This window comes from Musca autumnalis, unplaced genomic scaffold (assembly GCF_047663935.1).
Source record: "Musca autumnalis isolate F117 unplaced genomic scaffold, ASM4766393v1 scaffold_4, whole genome shotgun sequence".
Classification (NCBI taxonomy): domain Eukaryota; kingdom Metazoa; phylum Arthropoda; class Insecta; order Diptera; family Muscidae; genus Musca; species Musca autumnalis.
In genome coordinates this window covers 73,131,685-73,155,160 of record NW_027411977.1, presented here as the reverse complement: position 1 = coordinate 73,155,160, position 23,476 = coordinate 73,131,685, and the positions used below count along the sequence as shown (strand labels likewise).

The following is a 23,476-nucleotide window of genomic DNA, read 5'->3' as shown; positions in this document are numbered from 1 at the left end:
CAAGAATACATAAGGACTCGTGAGGGCTAGCAATATTTTTGATATAAGGGTACCACCGTGGCGCAATGGTATGCACACCCGCCTTGAATTCTGAAGGTCTGCCGTTCGATTCCCAGACCAAGCGGCATCAAATTTTCAACGTTGGCAAGCAAAATACCCCTCAGTGTAACGTTGGCGACCTTTTCTGAGTATTTCTGTCATGTAAAACTTCCTACAATTAGTGTCGTAAGACACGCTGTTCGGACTCTGTCCAATATCATTGCGCTTGCTCGAATCAGGGTGCACTAATTGATATGCGTGAAGTCTTCCTTGACCCTTCTGGAGTGTTTGTGGAACATTATTATTATTATATTATATAGATAAGATTCCACCTAGCACAACAGTTGTGGAAAAACAGAAGCAGCAACCACTTAGTATTATACAAATTATTTTGCATCACTGTTACTGCTGAACTTCCTCTAGCCCTCAAGAAGTTTACATCATCTTAATCCAGGAGCCTTGCTGGGATAAGCAATGGCAACTATAACACCTTCGCCACATCCAACGGAGAAAAGGTAAGGACTTGTATAGTTGTGGAGGAGATTTTACGGTGGAAAGGATGGGTACAGCTCTCACAGAGCCACCATATTCTGTTTCAACTATATGCCTCTTGAAAAGCCTGACCCAGCAGGCCATGATGTGGAGAGGCTCGTAGAAGAAATGGGCAGCACATGCCCCATGATTACTATTTCAACAGCTACACAAATGCAAGAGGTGAGTCCGTATTCCAGTTGATATTAAAACATTATCTTTGAATATGCAACAGGGGTAATGAGAACATCTTTCAAAATAGAATCAGGGGGAGGTTATTGATATAACCCCCATTAAATGATATTACCCCCAAAAAATGAATATTACGAGGTGGAGAGGTGTCCCGGACGACCATCTGCCTACATTGGTTGATATGGTTATTCTGAAGTGGAGTGCGGCGGAGTGTTCATTATTTGACCACGACACGATAAATTTAATTATATGAACCCCAGAAAAAAGCGTACAATCTCACAAAGTTACTTCAGAGATGCTAAGAGAAGTCAAGACAAGGTTTTCCAAAGCGAAGTTAAGTCATTTGGGTTAACTCTGCTCTTGAAACCTTTGAGTAATTGACAAAAACCACAACTATGTCAAAGGAAACTCGACTGAAACAGTTCAACAAGAGGTTAAAAGTTTCATAGAGAATAACATGAGAGTTTCGAACTACCCTTAGTTGTCTTTCTTGACATAGAATAAGCATCCAACTTGTTAATAAAGTAACACAATGCAAACTCTACTCAGGAAATGTCGCCAACATTACCAAAATCGGCCATTCACCGTGCACCGCGATGGGAAGAAGAAAAATATTGTCAATTTTGTGCCACCAGCCAAGTACTTTTGTGGTAATCGACTATCACGATAGGTGAGAAGAGGAGCAACGTACGAGGAACGTATGAGAGTCTTGATTTCACTATATTCGTGCAAGATACCTATAGGCAAAGCTAATGATGAGCTATAAGCCTAACCATCATTACCGATGGTCTAAAATGGTTAAGGAAAAGGGAGGTGATAAGTTGATGAGCCGAACGTTGTACCCTCATATAAACTCAATGATGACAGCAGCGTTTTCAAGCAGAGCTGATTGCATTTTGATAGAGGAAATGCGAGCAGATATGCCAGTTGAGGAACTGAACGTAGGATCCTCATATAAACTTAATGATGACAACAGCGTTTTCTTACACGGTGATCTTAAAGTAACTTTAAATAGGAGGTGCTTACACCTGGAAACTTTTTCCGAATTTAAAACTACAATGTTCATAGATGAGAAAAATAAAAAAACCACAAAAAAATCGCCGGAGCGCTTTTTAAATAAAACGCGATTCAAGTTCACATTTTTAGGGGTTTTTTAGGGTTCACGATTTTGCATTGAAACCGCAAGTCCCATCAAAATGGGACTAAAGAAAATGTTGAAGCTATGAAAATTCTTTACAAGATTGAACTGTATGATATCTTTGTAGATTTTACCGTTATTGAGATATAGAAGTTCAAATTGGGACAAAGCATTGACTGTATCGCTACCTTATAAAACATTGTCATACATGGTGCGCCTTAACTAACTTTTAGTGAAAACCGCTTACACCTGGGAAGTTTTTGCGGATTTTGAAACAGCAATGTTCATAGGTGAGAAAAATCCAAAAACAAGAAAAATCCATGGAGGGATTTTTAAATAAATCGCGGTCACAGATCACATTTTTAAGTTTTTTAGGTTTTCACGATTTTGCTTGGAAACCGCAAGTCCTATCGAAATGGAACTAAAGAAAATGTTGTAGCAGTGAAAATTCTGCATAATATTTTGGTAGGTTTTACCGTTTTTGAGATATAGAAGTTCAGATCAATCATTCCGATTTTTTTCTCAGGTTCAGCATTTTGCTTGAAAACCGCAAGTCCTATCGGAATGAGACAAAGGGAAATGATGAAGCTGTGAAAATTCTCTACAAGATTGGCTTTCGTATCTTTGTCCTAGGTTGTACCATTTTAGAGATATATAAGCTTAAGTTGGGAAATTGCAGCCATCACACTGTTTTATAAGGAGGCGATACAGTCAATGCATTGTCGCAATTGGAACTTCTATATCTCAAAAACGGTAAAACCTACGAAATTATCATAAAGGTCAATCTTGTAGAGAATTCATTGCTAAAACATTTTCTTTTGTCCTATTTCGATAGGACTTGAGGTTTCCAAGCAAAATCGTAAAACCCTAAAAACCCTTAAAAATGCCGACTTGACTCGCGATTTATTTAAAAAGCTCTCCTACGATTTTTTTTTTTTGTTTTTTGATTTTTCTCATCTATGAACATTGTAGTTTTAGAATTCGCAAAAACTTCCCAGGTGTAAGCACCTTCAATTTAAAGCAATGGTGGGCAAATTGCGAGAGACTCATGTATTTTTTACACTTTTGTGTATGAGGCCGAGCATTTCTGCCCAACAGTGATTTAAAGTTGCTTCATGAGCACCGTGCTTAGTGATGTTAAGGTGAAAGTTTGTTTGGCGACCATATAAAGTACACATAATCTTGATCAGGATAATATTACAAGACGATCTAGATGTGTCCGTCTGTGCGTCCATCTGTTGTAATCACTCTAGCGTCCGCAAAAATTGGGATAGAACGCATTTTGCATCCGAGAGTTTTTTCATAGGCAGTTCATTCTCGAAGATGGGCCACGTTTTGGTATAGCCCCCATATAAGGATACCACCCGATTTAAGGTATTTTGAGGATTTTAGCTACATTTTTTGAGCAAACTAGCTAAATTTCTCCACTAAAAATTGTCAAGATACCTCCCGATTTAAGGTATTTTGAAGATTTTGGCTACATTTTTCTTTAAATTTGACATTTCAGGTTCAGAATGATCAAAAAACTTCTCCACTAAAAACTGCCAAGATAGGTCCACATTTTTGGTATAGCCCCCATATAACGGTACCTCCCGATTTAAAGCATTTTGAGACTTTTAACTACATTTTCTGACCGAATTAGCTGCAATTTGACATTTGAAGACCAAAAAACTGCTTCACTAATAATTATCAAGATATAGTTCCGTTTTGGTATAGCTCCTATATAAAGATACCTCCCGATATAATGTATTTGAGGGATTTTAGCTACAAATTTTAACATAACTAGCTGTAATTTTACATTTGAGGTTCTTCTTCACCAAAAATCGTCAATATAGGTCCATGTTTTGGAATAGTCCCCATTTAACGGTAACCGCCGATTTTCATTATTTTTTTGGACCTAACAGGAAACTAATTATTCTATTTTATTAATTTGACATTTGAGGTTCTCAGTGGTCCAGAAACTTCTCCACGAAAAATCGTCAATATATGTAGGTCCATGTTTTGGAATTGTCCCCATTTAACGGTAACCGCCGATTTTCATTTTTTTGGACCTATCAGGAAACTAATTATTCTATTTTATTTCAGAATACATTATGTTGGAGGGTATAGAAAACTCGGACCAGCCGAAACTAATGTTTTTTACTTGTTTTATCTAAATATGAACGACAATGTTAAGCCACCAAAGCTGATCAGTTCTGTTGTGAAAAAAAAAAACCTAAAAAAGGGTGACATTACGAACCCAGATGCAAAGTATAGGGGCATGTCTATATGACCAGCAATGTTAGGACGTAGAACTTTATCCCTAATCTTGCTTAGCAACTCAAAATTTTAAGTGAGAGAATAGGAATAATGAGTATAGTAGGCTCTCTGAAGGCGTGAAGGAAGTGAAGACGATTTAGCTTCTTTACTGTCGGTGCCCCAGACTTATGGACAAAAGTTACAGGCTGTTCGGTGCTCAGGAGATTCCACCTTGTTCCCAGCTATGCTCAATAGAAAGTATTCATAAAATACTCCAAACAAGTATGATAAACTTCTTCTTCTTTTCTGTCTCTAGTTATCATTAATTTTTTTCTTTTATTCTTCCATTTTTTATCCTGATTCCACACTACTTCCTTATCTTTTTATTTTTTCAGGATAAATAAAATGAACTTTTCTTACCAAAACATAACAATCATCCAAACGGCAACTAAAGCGATCGAAAGTAAGCCAAAATAAAATGGATTTTCCCAGAATGGAATTAAAAATGTCTTCTGCATACATTCTTGGGCACTGTTGTTGGTGAGCATATAACGATCCTGCAATAAAAATGAAATAAATTTATTTATAAAAACACTTATATTTCATTATAACATACCGAAAGGAGTCGTATATTGCCAACACATTCACGAAATGGCATAGTATTGAACGAGAACATCCCAATGTATCCGATGGCCATCACAGCTTGTAATGACACCCAGACAGTTGATATCCATGAGGCGAATCGACTAATTATACAGGCGCCTTAAAAGATGGTGAAATTTAGAAATATGTATTAATAAAATTACGAACAAAGGTAACCCTGGCCTTAAATAAATTTTTATTCCTCATTACTGAAACGCAAAAAATAAAAAATAGGTTTTAAAAAGTACTATAGTGCAATTAACAAGTTTTAATTAAAAAAAAACGAAAAATTTTGATTTAAAAATTGCAATAAGGTCTGAATTACTCTTCTGTGCGAAAATTACACATGTTTTCAAAACGTATATTTACACTTACGAAATTCGCTGGATTTCAACTTTGATTAACACTCAAATGAAATCCCCTGGTTTAAAGACGTTTTTGCGCATATGCTATAGATTTGTTAGTTGAAATCTACTTGATTTTATAAATGCAAAACATGTTTCGAAAATAACACAAATACGTTAAAGTTGCCACAATATAACAAAACAAACTATACCCGTTAGTCTAATGAAAACAATCAAACATTAAAATTACATATTTTAAAAAATGTGGTTTAACGCATTTTACTCTTGCATATAAAATATGTCATTTATTCATACATTTATTTTACAGATATTGTATGTAATTAATAACTTAAATGAAGCATGTTTTATAAAACAAGCTAAATGTAAAATGCGTTTTACTTCTTCTGTCCAATTTCGTAATTTAAACGGCCAATTTATTCATCATAGTCTTACGATATACACATTTTACCTTAAAGCGCCATCTCTTGTAATTATTTCGTATTAGTTCTAAGCAATTTTTTAACTATATACGGCATAAAACTTTAGCATACTTTCAGGCATTAACAAAACGTGTTGTATTTAATTTACAAGGTGATCGTAATTATGTCTTTTCATAATCGCCACAATTTCATTGTAAATTGAAGCACAAAAATACTCACCTTTAAATATCGGAGATGCTCGCCATGTATGTGCTGCTCCCTGTCCCAAAAATTGACCCACTGATATCTCCAACAAAACAATGGGTAAACCGACTAGAAATAGTAGTAAAATATACGGTATCATATATGCCAGACCATATTTATCCAATTCCCTTGGGAAACGCACAACATTGGCATAGGTGACGTTTAAGCAAAGGCACAGTACTAAACCACGAAATACTGAACATTTGGTCTGTAAAGAAATGCAAGAAAAGGAAAACAAAATAAAATTAGAAATGAAACTGCAAATTAGGTGTACAACTAGGATGCTTGGAATTGAAATAAAATCTAAAATTTTTAATTGTAATATACAAATATTAAAATCAGACAATAACGCACTGCAGGTCACCAAGGTACGAACATCAAAAATTTTCAAAAAAAAAGTAAAAAGTTTCAGTCGGCTTTGCCCACAGAGATGTACCCTCAGCCTGTGCGAATTGAAACTATTATCTATTGATCGTATGTTCCTTTACTTCTGAAAATTGTAAAACCGGCAAAAATAGTAAAAGTTGTAAAACGCTCTATAGGAATTGTATGGTGTCTGAAGTAAAGGAACGCTTTTCGAGTAAAAAGTGGTAACACTTGAAGCTTCTTGAACGTAAAGGAACAGAACTAATAAAAAAATATTTGGTTTGAAGCCCAAAAGTATTGCGGAGGATGCACTTGAAGGAATGGGCCGACATAGTCCAATCTTCGAACTTAAACAAAGATTGGAAAATAGGGATTTTTATCGCTTTCGGGCTATTTTCTCTGGTAGGGTGCACTTGACTATGAAAAAAGTTGTACCGTCGTAATGGCGGCAGCGAATACATGTTGTTGGAATTCTATAACTCATTTTTTGAGTTACCGACAAAAATCGGTAACATTAAAACGCGAAATTATTAATGAAAAGTATCAATAAAAGCATTGTTGCTGTCGGTAGGATTTATCCACAGCTTTATTTTGGTTGTTAACTTACCGAAAAATGTTGTTAATTGCCGATATTATAAGCATTTTAATTTTACCGATATTTGTCGGAAACTCGAAAAATGAGTTACAGAATTCCACTACAGTTCCTAAACTGAACTTTTCCGAAATTTCGTGTGGGAGGAACCTCATCTATGTCTGGTAGAGATTTCACGATGTGCAGATTGACCAAATCGGTTACTTCCTACAAAGCTTACCGTGCGCACAAATTTTTCGAACTTTTGTGGGGGGAGGTACCTGAAGGAGTGGGCCGATATAACCCATCTTCGAACATAAACTAAGTGTGGGAAAAATATTACCAAAGGCAAATTTTGGACCGAATCGGTTGATCCGTTCGAGAGTTATCGTGCGCTCCAGCCAGACAGACGGACATTGCTAACTCGACTCCAAATTGCCTGAAACGGATTTCGTCCAAAGTGTATATACCCTCGTTAGCATAAATGCCGAGGGTATAAAAATGCGAGGGAAATATCTTTGGTCTCAAGTTCATCCTACAACGATATGAGGCTGAATGACTTAGCATCGGCAAAACCCAAGGTAGTAACACCTCGACATATACAAGGCCAAGTGGATGTTCCCAGATGGGAAAACCAAGAAACCAGATCGATCATGTTGTGATAGACGGAAAACTCTCTTCCTGTGTGTTAGACGTCCAATCGAACGGAACGGAATATGGATGTCAAGAAACTGCAAAAAAACAAATTGTACAGGCCTACTCAATTTATCCACATGCTGGAAAACGACACTCGTTGTGCCGATAGTGTGGAAGCGGAGTGGCAAAGAATAGCCCACTTTCTTCAAATTGCCGCTAAATCTATACTCGTATACCAAAAACGTCCACCTAAAAGTCCATGGTACGCTCCTTATCGTAGAGAGAAAAGAAGATGGCGGCATACAGAGCAACCCTGCAGTCACAAGCAACACGAAGCGTCAAGATAAAATATCGAACCCCTCGCATTTCTTAAAGAAAAAAATAACAAGCAGGTAAAACGTTAGAATGAGAACCTCGAGATGATCAGGAGTCAGAATGAAACATTATACCAGAATGTAAAACACCAGACTTAAGGTACATTTTCCTGAAAAGATAATCAAGGGAACCCTGCTATCTGTATCAGCGTACTGAGGATCTGGAAGGAGCATTTTATAAAACTTTTGTTATTGAATATGGCCGGCCATGAACATACCCCAGAACCAATCTCAAACGACTGCATTCAGTGCTTACCACCTAGCTAAAGGTAAGTCATGACAGCAATTAATCGACTGAAGAATAATATGGCAGGATGAATGAAGGCCCATCAGAGCTGCCTACCGAACAGTTCAAGACCGGTGGCGACATGCTGATAAAAACTATGCAGAAGTTGATTAGAATAATTTGGCTGGAGCCGTAACTTCCACCTTTGGAAAAATTGAAAAAGAGTTTGCCTAGTGGGTCTGATGACAGTAAACGGTAATAAGAACAAATGTATGGTATTAACCTCCAGTATACTCGGTCCAAATTAAACTATATGAAGTAGTTAATGATTTTATTTACCTCGGAACCGCCATAAATAAAATAACAACACCAAGTTTGAAATAAAGAGAAGAAAAAATTGATAAATATTAACTGAATAGTTTAAAAGCAAAACCACCTCTCGTCAAACAAAAATCACTCTCTGGCAGACGCTGATACTACCAAAAGTGTGAGTATTTGCAAAAGTGGATGAGGAATAACTTGGTAAGTTCTTCTTCACGAACTGTACAGGCAACCCACATCGAAATAGTAAAAGGTATCGAGCTACACCGATTGTGTGGGCTAGGCCATGTCAACAGGATAGATAAAGATGCCCCCGCCGGAAAGCCATATAAATAAGAGAAATTTGACTCAATGGCCAACAACTGTGGCCCTCGTAATATTTTGTCCCAACTTAGATCATGTTCGAAGATGGGCAATATAGTCCCAATCATTCGTATACCTCCCCCACAAACGTTCAACATTTTTTGCTAAAGTGGTGAGCACGAAGAGAGTAAGCGATTTGGTCTTTGCCTTCGTAATATTTCTTCCAGAAATAATCAGCTTTAGGGCCATATCGCAAATTTCTCATTTTGTTTAATTTGCTGGATGGGCTTATTGACCTGTTTATCGATACAGAGTCGGCGGAAAAGGGAACTGATGAAGTTGTTTGGTGACAACTGAAACTATAGTATTCCCTACCCTCCGCCCGCAACTAATCAATTTCATATCCACTGTAAAACATTTTGTTGTTATTCAAATACTTGAATACAACAAAATATGGACTAAAGCTGAAATAAACACAAAGATGTAAAATTCTGCAGTCCAACAATAAAAAACGCCAACAACAATAATGGAAGTTGTTAAAAAATCCATCGTAAAAAACTAAAATTGGTCGTGTTCTAAGATGGACAACTCCACAAAAATGATAGAGGATTAATTTAGGGTATATTTATAAAATTTTCATCGAAGGTGGTCCGTTTTATAAGGACATAATATTTTTCTTGACATAATAATGCAAAAACTATAAAAATCCTACGGCGACCAATTCATTTGCCAGTTGGGCGCGGAAACTATTGAAAGAAAGACTTCCAAAATTAGATACAGTCAGATAGTTTTGAAATTTTAATGTCGGGTCGTATATCGCAATAATTTTATTCCTCACAGTTCTCTAGGTAACAGGTTCGGAATAATAAATAAGTTTCTGGCATAGGCAACACTACAGTGACTTGAAAAATTACCAAAAACTCCATCCTCCATATAGCGCTGCGAAAAACTGGTTTACTTAATTCAATCGTGACCAACACTCGCTCTATAACGAAGGTCGTAAAGGATGGCATTCCTGAACTGATAATTAAATATCGTCACGTGATATACCGTGAGATAGAGGCATTATTATTGCTGGATTTGATCATGCCGAACAACTTACACACTCGGTTACGCGTACGAACATTAAGTGTTTTTTAAACGATAACATGTGGACAGCCTTCTGTTTTTTTTTATTTTGTCAACTAAAAGCTCGCGTGCCTACGGTGAGGGTTGAACACACAAATCTAGGATTTGTATTCGGACACAAATGCTCTGTGCCACCGTACTCATAACATTTATTTTTGTTTACATTAATTTGTAATGAGCTATATAATGACTAAGGGATCCGAATTTTTGCTGGGTAATCTTCAAATCATTTCTGTCAGAAGATCGTCTACCAAAGAAATTGATTATTTTCGATTTTTTTTTTTGCTTTTGCGGAGGAAAATACTTTTGTGAATAAAACTGACACAGTTTCTATATAAATAAGTAAGAAAGGCGTTAAGTTCGTCCGGGCCGAACTTGTTATACCCTCCACCACAAGTTGTACGGAAGTAAAATGGAATAATTAGTTTCCTTTCGTGTATGAAGAAGACTTAATACTAAATTTCAGCAATTTCGGTATAACAATGTAAGGCACCATTCTATGGGAGCTATTTCAAAACGTCGATCTATACCGACAAATTTCTGACGGAAAGTTTTTACTCTCAAAGAAGACTAAATACCAAATTTCCTATATTTCGGTAAGAGAATGTGGCTAAAACTTAAAAAATACCCAAAATCAAGAAGTACGCTTCTATGGGGATATAGGAAGACGTGGACCTATACTGATAATACTCTTCTGGAATATTTTATAACTCTTGCAAGACGAAATAACGAATTTCAGCCATTTCGGTTGGATATTGACGTCACAATCTTCAGTATTACGAAAATCGGGAGGTACCGTTGTATGGGGGCTATATCGAAACGTGGACCTATACCGATGAATTTTAGTCAGAAATAGGGCAATATGAAAGCGTGGACCTGTACATACATATTTCTGGCGAACAGTTTAATATCACATTGAAGATTAAATACCAAATTTCAGCCATTTTGGTGGAATATTGAAGACACAACCTTCAAAATACGAAAAATCGGGAGGTACCTTTCCATGGGGGCTATATGAAGGCCTGGACCTATACCGACAAATTTAAAGGGGAAGTTTGAGTACACCCAACGAAGTCTAAATACCAAATTTCAGCCATTTCGGTGGAATATTGAGGCCACAACGTTCAAAATACCGATAATAGGGAGGTACCGTTCTATGGGGGCTATATGAGGGCATGGACCGATACCGACAAAGTTTTGGGGGAAAGTTTTATACCACCAACGTAGACTAAGTACCAAATTTCAGCCATTTCAGTGTGATAATGAATCTAAGACCTTCAAAATACCGAAAATCGGGAGGTACCGTTCTATGGGGGCTATATGAAGGTGTGGACCGATACCGACAAAATTCTAGGGGAAAGTTTTATACCCCTAAGGAAGACTAGGTACCAAATTTCATCCACTTTGGGAGGATAATGAAGCTAAAACCTTCAAAATACCGAAAATCGGGAGGTACCGTTCTATGGGGGCTATATGAAGGTGTGGACCGATACCGACAAAATTATGGGGGAAAGTTTCATACCCCTAAAGAAGACTACGTACCAAATTTCAGCCATTTTGGTAGGATAATGAAGCTAAAACCTTAAAAATACCGAAAATCGGGAGGTACCGTTCTATGGGGGCTATGTGAAGGTGTGGACCGATACCGAAAAAATTCTGGGGGAAAGTTTTATACCCCTAAAGAAGACTACGTACCAAATTTCAGCCATTTTGGTAGGATAATGAAGCTAAAACCTTAAAAATACCGAAAATCGGGAGGTACCGTTCTATGGGGGCTATATGAAGGTGTGGACCGATACCGACAAAATTCTGGGGGAAAGTTTTATACCCCTAAGGAAGACTACGTACCAAATTTTAGCCATTTTGGTAGGATAATGAAGCTAAAACCTTAAAAATACCGAAAATCGGGAGGTACCGTTCTATGGGGGCTATATCAAAACGTGGACCGATATATCCCATTTTCAATACCAACCATCCTGCAAGTAATAAAAACTTCTGTACCAAATTTTGACTCTCTATCTTTAAAATTGCGAGCTATATCTTGATTTCAACAGACAGACAGACGGGCGGACAGACGGACATGGTCAAATCGACATAGAATTTTATGCTGATCAATAATATATATACTTTATAGGGTCTCCGACGAATATTTCGATGTGTTACAAACGGAATGACAAATTTAATTATACCCTCCATATGGTGGAGGGTATAAAAATGTTTAAATTTAGTTCATGACACCTAAGGTGTTTGAACTCATTTCCGATAAGGGAACATTTAAATATGATTTTATTTAAGTGGGAACATTGACATTTAATAATTTCAGCGGTTTTTCTAGTCAAACAGTTAGCGAAACATAAATTGGGTAAGGACACATCATATGATGATATTATTTCTCCTTTCTCTCAGTTTTCAGTATATAGTATTCAGGTATAGTTATTATATACCACAACAATAGCTCTATCGATGTTTAGTAACAATTCTTACCAAATGCTAGTGGATGTTTTGACAAATTTCATTCCATAAGAACTGACAAGTACACATACACTTATACATAATGTCATTGTAATGTTTACTGCAACACTAAACTTGTAACTCGTTATAGAATAAATGTTTGCTTGTAAGCTTCATATGTTCATATTTTAATTATTGTGTCAAGAATCTACAGTTAATAATAAACAACATGTTTCGGAAGGCACCCATGCAAAGCCAGTTCATAAGACTTGCAGCAATTAACCCAGTTAACATAAAATAACATAAACTTTGTCAAGAATTGACAACATTTTTGTGCGCTTCTAAAATGTGGAAACAATTAAAAAATTAAGTTGCTTAGGCTCAAGTTATAAAATTGTGGTAAATCCATATGTGTTTATGTACCACAATCGTTTTAGTCACTTTTTTGAAAACTTCTTAAATAGGTATGTACTTGAAAAGTTTTATTTAACAACTTCGTATTTGCAATTTACTTGTAAAATATTTCAGATATTTTTAAGGCCCCGAAAATAATAATTTTGTTTCCTCTCTCTTTTTTTAAACACTTTTACTCGCTCATAAGTAGAGGGCTATTAAAGTATGTTTTAAGGTAAAGAAAGAAAGATAGCGCAACACACTTAACTTTCTACCTTGTCTACTGTCATATAAACGGGGGGCACATTAACAGATGCTTAGGTAACTACAAGCTTCTTAATTGACCCAGCAAATATTGTAGGCTTTCGTTTCGCTAATGATATGGGAATTTTTGCTATTTAATGTATTTTACTATTTAATGTAAGTACCTAAACCAAAAAACCTAAAAGGGAAATTGAATGTTAAGCGTAGTCAATAGTGAAAATTAAATTCTTTTTAGCACCGATGATTGATTAGCTAATGATAACCGGTCAATAAGTGAAATACTAATATCTGAAAGATCTATGCATTTATAGCCAAATAAACAGGAAGTAAGCAACAAGCATTATTTCCTCAAATCTTGTTAAGCATGCAAAAATAGTTTGTAAATTCAAAAGAGAAACAACTTATAGAACGCAATTTTACGCTTGATTTGTTGGGTTACATTGCCAACTTTCAATGCTGCTAACAATGAAGTGATGCTTTTCAAAGTGAAAGTCTTTATCTGCGGTTTTTTTATTAGAAGCCTGGTCAAATTAGCACTTTAACAAAAATTCCATTAACAGTTAAAGTTGTTGCTGCTACCAAAAATAAAATCAATGAAATTTAATATTTAATACTTTACAAAAGAACTACATAAAAAAATAATAAAATGAAACATCAACAAGTCGGCAAAGTTTTGCACATCTTATGTCAAATTCATGTCATATTATTGTAGTGAAATGCAATACCAATTGTTATTTTAGCCATAAAACGAAGAAAAAAATCGAGAAACAGCTACAACGATAAAATAACAATTGAACTAAAAAAAGTAAAGCACAAAAATTTTCTAAAAGAGCAAATATACAAAATAAGATATCAAACAATTTAAAAATAGTTACACCAAGTCGGTTTTATTGCAGCCTATTTGTGAGTCGATCTACATACATATATGTGAAAACTTATAATATATTTCCACATAAAACTGGGAGCAAAATAAGTGAGTTTACTAGGACTACCTGTATTTGGCCGAGAGTGAAGTCAATTTTCCCTAGACAGTAGCAATCTCGGCTAGGTATGTGAAATCTAGAGATGTCGAAATGGACAGGTATTCAAACATTGGGGGTTTCCAAATTCATTAAACCGAGCGAATCGAACTTTTTATACCCTCCACCACGAAATGTATTGAAGTAAATAATTGAACAAAGTACTAAATAAACTCTTCCTCTTAATCTTTGTAAGAGCAGAATATCATAACTTAATTTTGGTTGTTATATGAAGACGTGGGCCTATACCGACAAATTTCACGGGAAAAGTTGTATGCCCCCAACGAATACTAAATTCCAAATTTCAGCCATTTCGGTAGATATTGACGGCACAACCTTCAAAATACCAAAAATCGAGAGGTGCACTTTTGTGGGGGTTATATGAAGACGTGGACGTATACTGATAATTCTCATCGGGAATATTTTATACCCCCAAGGAAGACTAAATACCAAGTTTCATATATTTCGGTGATAACGACACTAAAACTTTCAAAATACCGAAAATCCGGAGGGACCGTTTTATGGGAGATATATGACGGTGTGGAACTATACCGACAAATTCCAGGTGGAATGTTTTATACCCTCAACGAAAAATAAATAACAAATGGCAGACATTTCGGTGGGATAATGAAGCCAGAACCGACAAATTTCAGGTGTAATGTTTTATACTCCCAAATTTCGTTTCATTATCACACGAGAATGGCTGAAATTTGGGAGTATAAAACATTACACCTGAAATTTGTCGGTTCTGGCTTCATTATCCCACCGAAATGTCTGTCATTTGTTATTTATTCTTCGTTGAGGGTATAAAACATTCCATCTGGAAAACCTTCAAAATAATACTAAAACCTTCAAAATACCGAAAATCAGGAGGTGCCACTATGTGGGGGCTATATGAAGACGTAGATCTATACCGAAAAAATTCAGATGGAATGTTGTATACCCTCAACGAAGACTAAATACCAAATTTCAGTCATTTCCGTGCGATAGTGCGGTCATAACCTTCAAAATACCAAAAATCCGGAGGTACCCTTATATGGGGGCTATATGAAGGCGTAGACCTATACCAACAAATTTCATATGAAACGTTTAGTACCTCTAACAAAGATACCCGAAGCATTGGTCCGATGGGGTCTATATTAGAACCTCTTATATTTTTGTTAGAAATTTCACGATGTGCACAGTATGGACCACATCGGGTACTCCCTTCAAGAGTTATCATGAACACAATTTTTCCGAACATTTTTGAACTTTTGTTGGGGGGTACCGACAAATTACATACGGAAAGATTAAATACGAAGATTAAATACCAGTCTATTTGTGTTTGATACTGAGGCTAACACCATCAAAATACCAAAAAATCGGGAGGTACTGTTATATGGGGGCTATATGAAGACGTGGACCAATACCGACAAATCAATCATGTGGAAAGTTTTATACCTCCAACGACTAAATACGAAATTTGAAATTTGAATTGAAGCCACAACCTTCAAAATATGATGTGAAGACGTGGACCTATACCGACGAATTTCAGACAGATATGCTTTTATCTCCAACAAGGACTTATTTAAGCCATTTAAGACAAATTTAAGCCATTTCGGTGGGTTGCTGTGGCCACAACCTTCAAAATACCGAAAATCGGGAGGTTCTATGGAAGCTATATAAAGGCGTGGACCTATACAGACAGATTTCAAATGGAACGTTTAATACCCCAAATGAATACCAAATATCAAATTTCAGCCATTTCGGAAGGAGTTTCTGATTGGTGCAGACCTAGCACATCGTATTATTTTATCCAGCTACGTATCGGATGGGAATATAGACTATATCGATCCACTCCTTCGGGTACCTCCCACACAAAATTTCGGAAATGTTCAGTTTATGACCTGCTCTCGAATCGCTTTGATTTTTGTTGCTACAACTTGTATTCACTGTCCAAACAAATTTTACCAGGGGCAAGTCCATACTTCCTGAAAAAATACCACGAAAAGTAAAAAATTGCCTATGGTACCATGTGTAGTGGTTGGAGCGCACGATAAATCTCGAACGGATTAACCGATTAGGTAAAAAATTTGACCCTTGTTATATTTTGACCAAACTTAGTTAAAGTTAGAAGATGGGTCCTATCGGCCCACACCTTCAGGTACCTCCCCCACAAAAGTTCAAAACATTTCGCTACAATGGTGTGCACATTATCTCTTGAAGGCAGGGACGGATTTGGTCCATGCTTTACACATCGTAATATTTCTGTGAAACATATGGAGTATATGGAGTATATTGGTCCACTACCTCAGGTACCTCCCACACAAAATTTGGGAAAAGTGCAGTTTAAGGGCTGCTCACAAATCGGTTTGAATTTTTGTTGTAGCAACGGTACAAGATTCGGTCAAAAATTTGAAACCTTCCACAAAAATAGTGCACACGTTAACTTACAAAGTTAGTTAGTAAGAAATTGTCCATATCGCTCTTCCCCTTAGGGTGCCTCCCCCACAAAAGATCACATTTTCATTTAAGTGAAATTTAGGATCTGTTCGAAGATCCTTTGGAAAATTATACCTATGATACTCCTTGTAGACCTATCTAAGCGATATTATGTTATTCGTGGACAAGGCCATGCTTCCTGACATAGTGGTCCAAAACCTTTAAGGTATACGGTGACCAAATGAAATGACTGGTGGGCACAATTTCTATAGAAAGTAATGAGTCTCAAAATAAGATCCACTTCAAAATGGACTATGTCGGTCCATTTTTGTCGGCAAGTTCATACTTCCAAAAAGGGCCACAAAATCTGCGTAGCCGGTATTAGATTCGATATTGTCAATAGATGAAAGTTTCAGTTCTCGGAGGCTGAGGGTATATCTCGGTCGGCAAAGCCGACTGATCCTTTTTTACTTGTTTGATATAGAGATAGGCCCCAAGTCCGTGGTAATATTTCATCCAGTCACGTATCAGGTTTGAATATGGACTATATCGGTCGACTCCTTCGGGTACCTCCCACACAAAAATAAAGTTTAAGAGCTCCTCTGGTATAGTTTTGATTCCTTTCCAATACTTTCTGAGATTATAGCCCTGTCGGCAATGGCAATTGTGCAAGATAACTCTAATTTTTTTTTTTAAATTTCATCCAAACTTAGCTAAACGTAATTTAATATTTCGAGTCCTTTATGAATAAGTTTGGTTACTAAAAATGTTTGGTATATGTCAATGATTTGGCATAGCCCCACATTACGGTACGTACAGATTTTAAAGCAAACTCGTGATACAAAATCAACATATTTTATATACGGCATAATTATTGTGTTTGGTTTTGTTGCTGTTTCTTTATGGTAATCCTTTGCCTCTCAATACCCTCTCTCAACGACAAACTGACAATTGCCGCAAGGAAAATTGCCTAATGTAAATATGGACTTGTTGTGATTACGTTTTATCGCGTATGCCGACACTTCGGAGAGACATCTGAGTGACTTCCAAGGCGATTGTTTACATGTATTTAATGATTCAACACAATTGAACAAATATAGAACATTTTGCTATCTGATGATTAGACAGCGGAATTTAATGCAAAATTATGCAAAATGCATAAATTTTTGCATATGCAAAATTTATGCATTTTACATATTTTCTTATGCAACAAATATTTCAATAATAGGTACAAAAATGTTTGTATGTACAATTTTTTTGTTTAAAATTATTTTCAGACAAGTCAATAAAATAGAGAAATGTATAACCACAGCCTCAACCTTCATAATACCGAAAATAGGGAGGTATCGTTCTATGAAGGCCTGAACCTAAACCGATAAATTTTAGGTGGAATGTTGTTTACCCCGAAGGAAGACTTACCCCCTGTTTTTGTACCTATTTTTTGTTCGTTCGTCTATGACATACGGAACTAATTTTTGGTAGACGCGTTCAATATATTGTTGAGAATTCCTCTTTTAAAAATCAGAGCTCTACATTTGCGCTGAGGCGAGTAAATCGATCAACAAAATTCGTGTGAGAAGAATAAAGACTTTTACAAAACAGGGGGTTAATACCAAATTTCAGCCATTTTGGCGGGATATTGAGGCCCCAAACTTCAAAATACCGGAAATCGGGAGGTACCGTACTATGGGGGCTATATGAAGACGTGGACTTATACCGAGAAATTTCAGGTGGAAAGTTTTATACTCCCAACGACGACTTTATACTAAATGTCAGCCATTTAAGTGTGATGTTGAGGCCACAACCTTCAAAATACTAGAAATTCGGAGGTTCCGTGCTAGGGGCCTATATGAAGAAGTGGACCTATACCGACAAATTTCAGATGGAAAGTTTTATACCTCCAAGGAAGACTTTATACAAAATCTCAACCATTTCGGAGGGATATTGAGGCTACAACTTGCAAAATACCGAAAATCGGGAGGTACTGTTCTATGGGGGCTATATGAAGACGTGGATATATACTGACAAATTTTAGGTGGAAAGTTTTATACTCCCAACGAAGACTTTATAGCAAATGTCAGCCATTTAAGTGTAATGTTGAGACCACAGCCTTCAAAATATCGGGAGGTACCGTTCTATGGGGGCTATATGAAGACGTGGACCCATACGGACAAATTTCAGGTGTAAAGTTTCATACCCCTAACGAAGACTTAATACCACATTTCAGCTATTTCGGTGAGATTTTTAGACCACAAATCCTTGTATATATTTTTGCATATGGTTTTGCATATGATCGTTTTATGCAAATATGTAAAAATATGCACGATATGCAAAAATGTCTGGGCCTAGTTCGTTTTATTTTGTGATAAAACGAGTTTCCGTCTAATCAGATTTTCTCTACGGCCATCCTAACAATATATGCATTTGCCTAGGATTCCGCTGTCTACTGATGATTATATGAGACGGTGGTGTAGTGGTAATTAAAAAAAATTACAATAAAAATAAATAGAAAAAAAATATATATATATTTTTTTTTTTTGATTCCAAGAACTATCTCGGAAATGATCTTCTAGAAGTGTCGCTGGAGTGACTTCCAGGACGACACGCCGGCGTGGTTCATTTCTTCACAACGGAGATCACTTCAGGGTGACTTCCGCGACTGTTTTCATCGCCCTTGGCGACCCGCCTAAGTCACTTCCGCGATAGTTTTTGCTTGCAGGGTAGTAAAACATTAAGTTTCATTTTTGTCGGTACTGACAATCTTTAGTTGATCAAATCAATAGACACACATAAACTGTATGGATCCATCTTACAATGGCGAAGTGTCAATATACACTGTAATACCTTACAAATTTCTGAGAAAATCAATTTTAAACACTAATCTCATTTTGTTTATTGCGTATATGGTAAACAAGGCAACTTTTCGGTAAAATTTAAGATGAATTAAATCACTCTGCATGTATCAATATTGCTTCATGTAGTGTACACACAACGGATAGAAAATACAATTAAAAACAACAAACAACTAAATATAGTTCGTTAAACTTGAAAATTATGATTGAAGTAATCAACAGCGTGGAGTATAACACTGCACATACATACGTACATATGTACATATTTGGCTTTAAAATACCCCTCGTTGCATATTTGCATAAAACAGACTGCTGATAGATACATTATACGTAATACCGCCGAATGCACACAATTATGGATGTGTGGAAACATACATACATACGTATGTATGTACTCATTTACACCCAGTTCAAAACAAAAAATGCTTACAAATGAACTCTTAATGTCAGTTTCTTGGTAATAATAAGCGAATATGGTTTTATAAGAGAATAGCCTAAAAACAAAGTGCTAATTGTTTATTAGCCATTGCAAGGAGGCAACAAAAGCTATAAGAGTGAGGCACAGTGGGATGCATTTGAAGATAATTTTAAATTATTTCAATGAATTTTGAATGGACTAAGATAAACGTCGTTAAAAGCTTAACTATGTATAACCAATTAGATGTCGCTATTGACAAAAAATTGGGGATTTATCTCAGAAATCGAAATCTGTATCACAGCATAAGTATGGAAGATGGCATGCTGACGTTTTTTTTTTTTTTTGCAACAAACATTTATACCAAATTAATTTTAATAAATTGTATCATCAATAAATAATAATTATTATATATTGATTATAGATATCAAAACCATCCCACTGTGCTTAATTATTACAGGCATGTGAAAATTACACAAATACTTATAAACATATCTCCAACTCACAACTAACTAACTATTGCCTACATTGGGCATATAAATTACACAATAACAATAATAATAAGAATCTCAAACAAAAACAAAAGAGAAAAATGAAAATAGAAATTGAAAAAAAGCACTTACTTTGCGATAATAACGAAATGGCACATCCTCATGCACAACATAGAGATAATCTGCTAAATATTTTGTGGTGGGTATCTCCATTTTGGGACAGATTTTATAACGTTTACTGCTCGAGCATAGGAAATTGTCATTTTCATGCATTTGGACACGAAACACTTGTCACACAAAAGAAATTGACCGTTTTTCCGTGTCTGTCCATCTGCTGTTCGATGGCTCACTCACACGCACACACACACACTACTATTACTTCCAAGTTTTATTTTATAGCAAATATGGGTTATGTGATTTCTGTGAAGATATCACATATTATTTGTTTAGATACATAATATTGAGATATATATTTTTTTTTAATTATTTTTTTATTTTATTGTTTGATTTTATCTGTTTTAAATTTCTTCTAAAAGGGTAAAATTTTATTATTAGTTTTTTTTTTGTTCGTTTTGAGTCCCTGTGTTTTGTTGAGGGCGTTTCTGTTTGTTGTTGCTGTTTTTCTGTTTTCTTTAATGCGTTTGTGTAAATTAATGCCACCTTCACATAGATACAAACCGGAAACTTTGGCTAGAGTTGCGTGTGGTTTCTATTTTGGTTTTGTTTTTCTTTGCCGGCTTTGATTTTTTTGTGTTTTGAGGTTTAACATTTGAGGTTTTTAATTATTATATGAATGTTATTTGTTTATATTTTAATCATTTACACCGGATATATTAGTTGTAAATTTGTACAATTTTTGCATAATTACAAATGCTTTTTTGACTATTGTAAAAATTTATATTTTCCTTCAATCGAATTATGGTCAAGTTATAAACCCATAACTAACTGGAGTGCTATAAGCTTACCCTATGGATATCTATAAAAGTATACCAGCAGGTCCTCTATGAGGTGAACAACATTTCATCTATGAGAGGCCACCAGGTCTTCTATGAGACGACCAAAAGGTTTTCTATGAGAAAATCCATTCGGTCATCCATTAAAAGACCACACGGTCTTCTATGAGAAGACCACCAGGTCTTCTATGGGAAGACCTATTGGCCTTCTATAAGAAGAACTCCTGGAATTCTATAAGCAGAACTCCTGCTCTTCTATAATAAGACCCCTTGGTCCTCTATAAGAAGACCTCTAGGGCATCTATGAGAAGACCAGGACTTTTTTGAGAAGACGACCTGGTATTCTGTTAGAAGATCTATAATGCCTATATAAGAGGCCAAACAGAATTCTCTGCGACCACCAGGTCTTCTATGAGAAAACCTCCAGGTCTTTTATGAGAAGACCAACAGGTCTCCTATAAGAAGACCTCCAGGCTTACTATAAGAAGACCTCCAGTTTTTCTATAAGAAGACATCCAGGTCTTCCATGAGAAGACCACCAGGTCTTCTATAAGAAGACCACCAGGCCTTCTATAAGAAGACCACCAGGCCTTCTATAAGAAGACCACCAGGTCTTCTATAAGGAGACCACCAGGTCTTCTATAAGAAGACCACCAGGTCTTCTATAAGAAGACCACCAGGACTTCTATAAGAAGACCACCAGGTCTTCTATAAGAAAACCACCAGGTTTTCTACAAGAAGACCACCAGGTCTTCTATAAGAAGACTACCAGGCCTCCTATAAGAAGACCACCAGGTCTTCTATAAGAAGATCATCGGTCTTCTATAAGAAGACCACCAGGTCTTCAACAAGAAGACCTCCAGGTTTTCTATAAGAAAACCTCCAGGTTTTCTATAAGAAAACCTCCAGGTTTTCTATAAGAAGACCTCCAGGTTTTCTATAAGAAGACCTCCAGGTTTTCTATAAGAAGACAACCAGGTCTTCCATAAGAAGACCTCCAGGTCTTCCATAAGAAGACCTCCAGGTTTTCTACAAGAAGACCACCAGGTCTTCTATAAGAAGACAACCAGGAATTCTATAAGAAGACCATCAGGTCTTCTATGAGAAGACCATCAGGTCTTCTATAAGAAGACCGTCAGGTCTTCTATGAGAAGACCATCAGGACTTCTATGAGAAGACTATCATGTCTTCTATGAGAAGACCATCAGGTCTTCTATTAGAAATCCATCAGGTCTTCTATGAGAAGTCCATCAGGTCTTCTATGAGAAGACCAACAGTTCTTCTATGAGAAGATCACCAGGTCTTCTATAAGAAGACGTCCAGTTCTTCCAGGTCTTCTATGAGAAAACCTGAAAGTATTCTATGAGAAAACCTCCTAGCCTTTTTCGAGAAGACCATCAGGTCTTCTGTAAGTCCACCAGGACTTCTATAAGAAGACCACCAGGTCTTCTATAAGGAGAGCACCAGGTCTTCTATAAGAAGATCACCGGTCTTCTATAAGAAGACCACCAGGACTTCTATAAGAAGACCACCAGGACTTCTATAAGAAGACCACCAGGTCTTCTATGAGAATACCACCAGGTCTTCTATAAGAAGACCACCAGGTCTTCTAGGAGAAGACCACCAGGTCTTCTATAAGAAGACCACCAGGTCTTCTAGGAGAAGACCGTCAGGTCTTCTATAAGAGGACCGCCAGGTCGTCTATAAGAAGACCACCAGGTCTTCTATAAGAAGACCTCCAGGTCGTCTATAAGAAGACCACCAGGTTTTCTATAAGAAGACCTCCAGGTCTTCTATAAGGAGACCACCAGGACTTCTATAAGAAGATCACCATGTCTTCTTTAAGAAGACCACCAGGTCTTATATAAGAAGACCTCCAGGGCTTCTATAAGAAGAACTCTAGGTCTTCTATAAGAAGACCTCTAGGTCTTCTATAAGAAGACCACCAGGTCTTCTATAAGAAGACCACCAGGTCTTCTATTAGAAGACCACCAGGTCTTCTAAAAGAATACCACCAGGTCTTCTATAAGAAGACCACCAGGTCTTCTATAAGGAGAGCACCAAGTCTTCTATGAGATCAGGTCTTCTATAAGGAGAGCACCAAGTCTTCTATGAGATCAGGTCTTCTATAAGAAGATCACCGGTTTTCTATGAGAAAACCATCAGGTCTTTCATGAAAAGACCACACGGTCTTCTATCAGAAGACAGCCAGGTCTTCTATGAGAAGACCACCAGGTCTTCTATAAGAAGGCCACCAGGTCTTTTATGAGAAGACCGTCAGGTCTTCTATAGGAAGACCACCAGGTCTTCTATAAGAAGACCACCAGGTCTTCTATAAGAACACCACCAGGTCTTCTATAAGAACACCACCAGGTCTTCTTCTCATAGAAGACCTGGTCGTCTTCTCATAGAAGACCATGTTGTTTTCTTATAGAATACCATGTGGTTTTCTTTTAGAAGAGCTGGTGATCTTCTTATTGGAGAC

General features: G+C 36.5%; 1 protein-coding gene across 14 annotated transcripts in view; it reads right to left on the bottom strand.

Annotated features, from left to right (window-relative positions):
- blot (solute carrier family member bloated tubules) overlaps positions 1-23,476 on the bottom strand; it is a 273,169-nt gene that overhangs the window by 7,131 nt on the left and 242,562 nt on the right. For 8 of the 14 annotated variants that reach the window (XM_073986027.1, XM_073986031.1, XM_073986032.1 and 5 more), the window contains 3 exons: positions 5,784-6,015; positions 4,755-4,900; positions 4,559-4,695 (listed from right to left, as the gene is read on the bottom strand). In XM_073986027.1, coding sequence (XP_073842128.1) covers positions 4,559-4,695; positions 4,755-4,900; positions 5,784-6,015 — 515 coding nt within the window. Of the gene's footprint in view, positions 1-4,558; positions 4,696-4,754; positions 4,901-5,783; positions 6,016-20,170; positions 20,568-23,476 lie in introns of all 14 variants that reach the window. The other 6 variants (XM_073986034.1, XM_073986036.1, XM_073986038.1 and 3 more) reach the window with 3 other exon arrangements.